Source organism: Budorcas taxicolor, chromosome 12 (assembly GCF_023091745.1).
Source record: "Budorcas taxicolor isolate Tak-1 chromosome 12, Takin1.1, whole genome shotgun sequence".
Classification (NCBI taxonomy): Eukaryota; Metazoa; Chordata; class Mammalia; order Artiodactyla; family Bovidae; genus Budorcas; species Budorcas taxicolor.
The window spans coordinates 25,211,236-25,214,087 of NC_068921.1; the positions used below are offsets into that span (position 1 = coordinate 25,211,236).

General features: G+C 41.6%; 1 protein-coding gene across 1 annotated transcript; it reads left to right on the forward strand.

Moving 5' to 3' along the window:
* Positions 1-354: 354 nt before the first annotated feature.
* Positions 355-1,044, forward strand: LOC128057830 (histone H3.3A). The gene has a single exon (XM_052650324.1). It carries the CDS (start codon positions 472-474, stop codon positions 880-882), a length of 411 nt encoding a protein of 136 aa, XP_052506284.1. The 5' UTR covers positions 355-471; the 3' UTR covers positions 883-1,044.
* Positions 1,045-2,852: the final 1,808 nt, after the last annotated feature.

Sequence of the window (2,852 nt, forward strand, 5' to 3'; positions counted from 1 at the left end):
ATTATTCAGGATAGATGTGGAACATTGTCTCAGGAGTCAGAGAAACCTCTTAAAAAAGAGAAATAGGGGTCTTCTGTGGTGGTTCAGTGGATAAGACTCTACACTCCAAATGCAGGGGGCCTGGGTTCAATCCCTGATCAGGGAACTAGGTCCCACATGCTACAACTGAGACCCAGCACAGCCAGATAATCCTGTTTGTTTGTTTTTAGGAGAGAAATAGGACTGTTTGGACTGAGGGTGGAGGAGGTTCCCACTGCGTCTGGCCTTGTTGACCATCCTCAAACAACTTCCGGAGATTAATGTTTTGGGATGAAAACTAACTCAAAAAGAAATCAAATATAGGCGCAGAGCGGTTTGGTCGTTCGTTGGAGAGAGTTCGTCCAGTGTTTCAGCTACTGCGGCTCTTTGGGCAGCAGCGGCGGCGCGGTGGTCGGAGAAGCGGCCTAAAACTTCGGCATTAAGTAAAAGAAAATGGCCCGAACCAAGCAGACTGCTCGTAAGTCAACGGGTGGGAAAGCGCCCCGCAAGCAGCTGGCCACCAAAGCGGCCAGGAAAAGCGCCCCCTCTACCGGCGGGGTGAAAAAACCTCATCGCTACAGGCCCGGGACTGTTGCGCTTCGAGAAATCCGTCGTTACCAGAAATCCACCGAGCTTCTGATCCGGAAACTGCCTTTCCAGAGGTTGGTGAGGGAGATCGCCCAGGATTTCAAGACCGACTTGAGGTTCCAGAGTGCCGCCATCGGCGCGCTGCAGGAGGCTAGCGAAGCGTACCTGGTGGGTTTGTTTGAAGATACTAATCTGTGTGCCATCCACGCTAAGAGAGTCACCATCATGCCCAAAGACATCCAGTTGGCTCGCCGGATACGGGGAGAGAGAGCTTAAGTGAAGGCAGTTTTTATGGTGTTTTGTAGTAAATTCTGTAAAATACTTCGGTTTAATTTGTGACTTTTTTTGTAAGAAATTGTTTATAATATGTTGCATTTGTACTTAAGTCATTCCATCTTTCACTCAGGATGACTGCGAAAAGTGACTGTTCACAGACCTCACAGACCTCAGTGATGTGAGCACTGTTGCTCAGGAGTGACAAGTTGCTAATATGCAGAAGGGATGGGTGATATTTCTTGCTTCTCATGATGCATGTTTCTGTATGTTAATGACTTGTTGGGTAGCTATTAAGGTACTAGAATTGATAAATGTGTACAGGGTCCTTTTGCAATAAAACTGGTTATGACTTGATCCAAGTGTTTAACAATTGGGGCTGTTAAGTCTAACCATACATCACTGTGATAGAATGTGGGCTTTTTCAAGGGTGAAGATACAAGTCTTAACCACAGTGTAACTTACAGTTTCCTTAAAAAAAAAAAGTAAACCTGGCAGCTATAGAATACACTATGTGCATTTATAATAGCTATTTTATATATTGTAGTGTCAACATTTTTAAATTAAATGTTTTACATTGACATGTGGTGGGGAGTGTTGTCTTTAAGGTGTGTAATTTAGAGTTCGATTGGTTTTCTCCTGAGTAGACTGCACTTGTTTACGTAGTAAAATGCTTTTCGCGTTATACCTTGCATAAGTCCTCATTCTACCACATGTTAAACTAACCTTCTAGCTGATAATGCAAACACTAACGGGGAGGGGGATTTATTTATAAGGGCTCTAGACTATAATACAAGTTACTCACACCAGCATCATCTGTTACTAATATAGTAGTTAGTGCAGCTTTTCTTTGTGTTGTGATTGGTCTCATAACTAGGTTGAACTTTTCTCTACCAAGGAGGAACAATACCGAACTTTTTTTCCTTGTGGGGTTTGTATTATAATAACTGTTAGGGTAAACTTGCTGTTGGGGAGGGACATAGCTTCAGCTTACTGAACCTCTGCCAGTTAAAATGGTGTTCATGTGGCATAGGTTCTGGGAAAATCACTTCATAGAGATGGCTTTCCAAGTGGTTTTAAAATTTATCCTTCTATTGAAGTTTTTAGGTCAATTATGTATGTTGGCTAAATTTACAAATAAACTTGTTTATTCAAAAAAAAAAAAAAAAAAGAAATCAAATATAAACTCCAAGGATAAAAAGGAAATAAAGAGACTCTGCGACTCACCTCCATAGGTTTGCCACTGTAACCATAGCCTCTAGAACAGTCCTGGACCCATGGTAGACACTCAGTAGTGTTCTGGAATGCATGCATGAGTGCATGAATAGAAGAGGAGTTTCTTCCTTGAATAGCTTGCTAGTAACTGCTGACGTGGAACCATGCCAGAGGGCTCTGTACATTCTGATACATGAATGAAATAAAAGGTACAAGCAATGAGATGAGAGAATGGGATTGTTGACTCCTTGATATTAGGCACCTTCTTAAATATGATGGGCGTAAAAATGCAATAAAAGAAGGAGAGTAGCAGAGGATGAAATGTTTCTGCTTATACCTTCTTGAATCCACACCATCAACCAGAAGTCCATACCCAGGACACAGAATACCTTGGCTGCAGAAGCTCAGAGTCCTAACGAAGCCTGACGTTTGGAGTCCAGTGAGGCATCCTATCATGAATTATGAAAGACAAAAACTGAAAATAGATCTTCCCAAGAGGATGGTAGAGTTGTTGAATCTTGAACTTTCATACCAGTTGTCTAGTTAAGAGACTCCACATGCAGCTTCAGAAAAAAAGAGGTACTTCCTTAGAAAAAAATGCATGAATTGATATAGGAGCACAGAAAGCTATTTTATATACTCTGGTAAGTCTCTTTTTCGAACATCATCTTTTGTGAAAGTTATAAACAGCAGAATTGCTATTAAAAAGAAAAAAGAAGAACATTTTCCTCTGAGGATACAACCCTCAGGAAGACTGT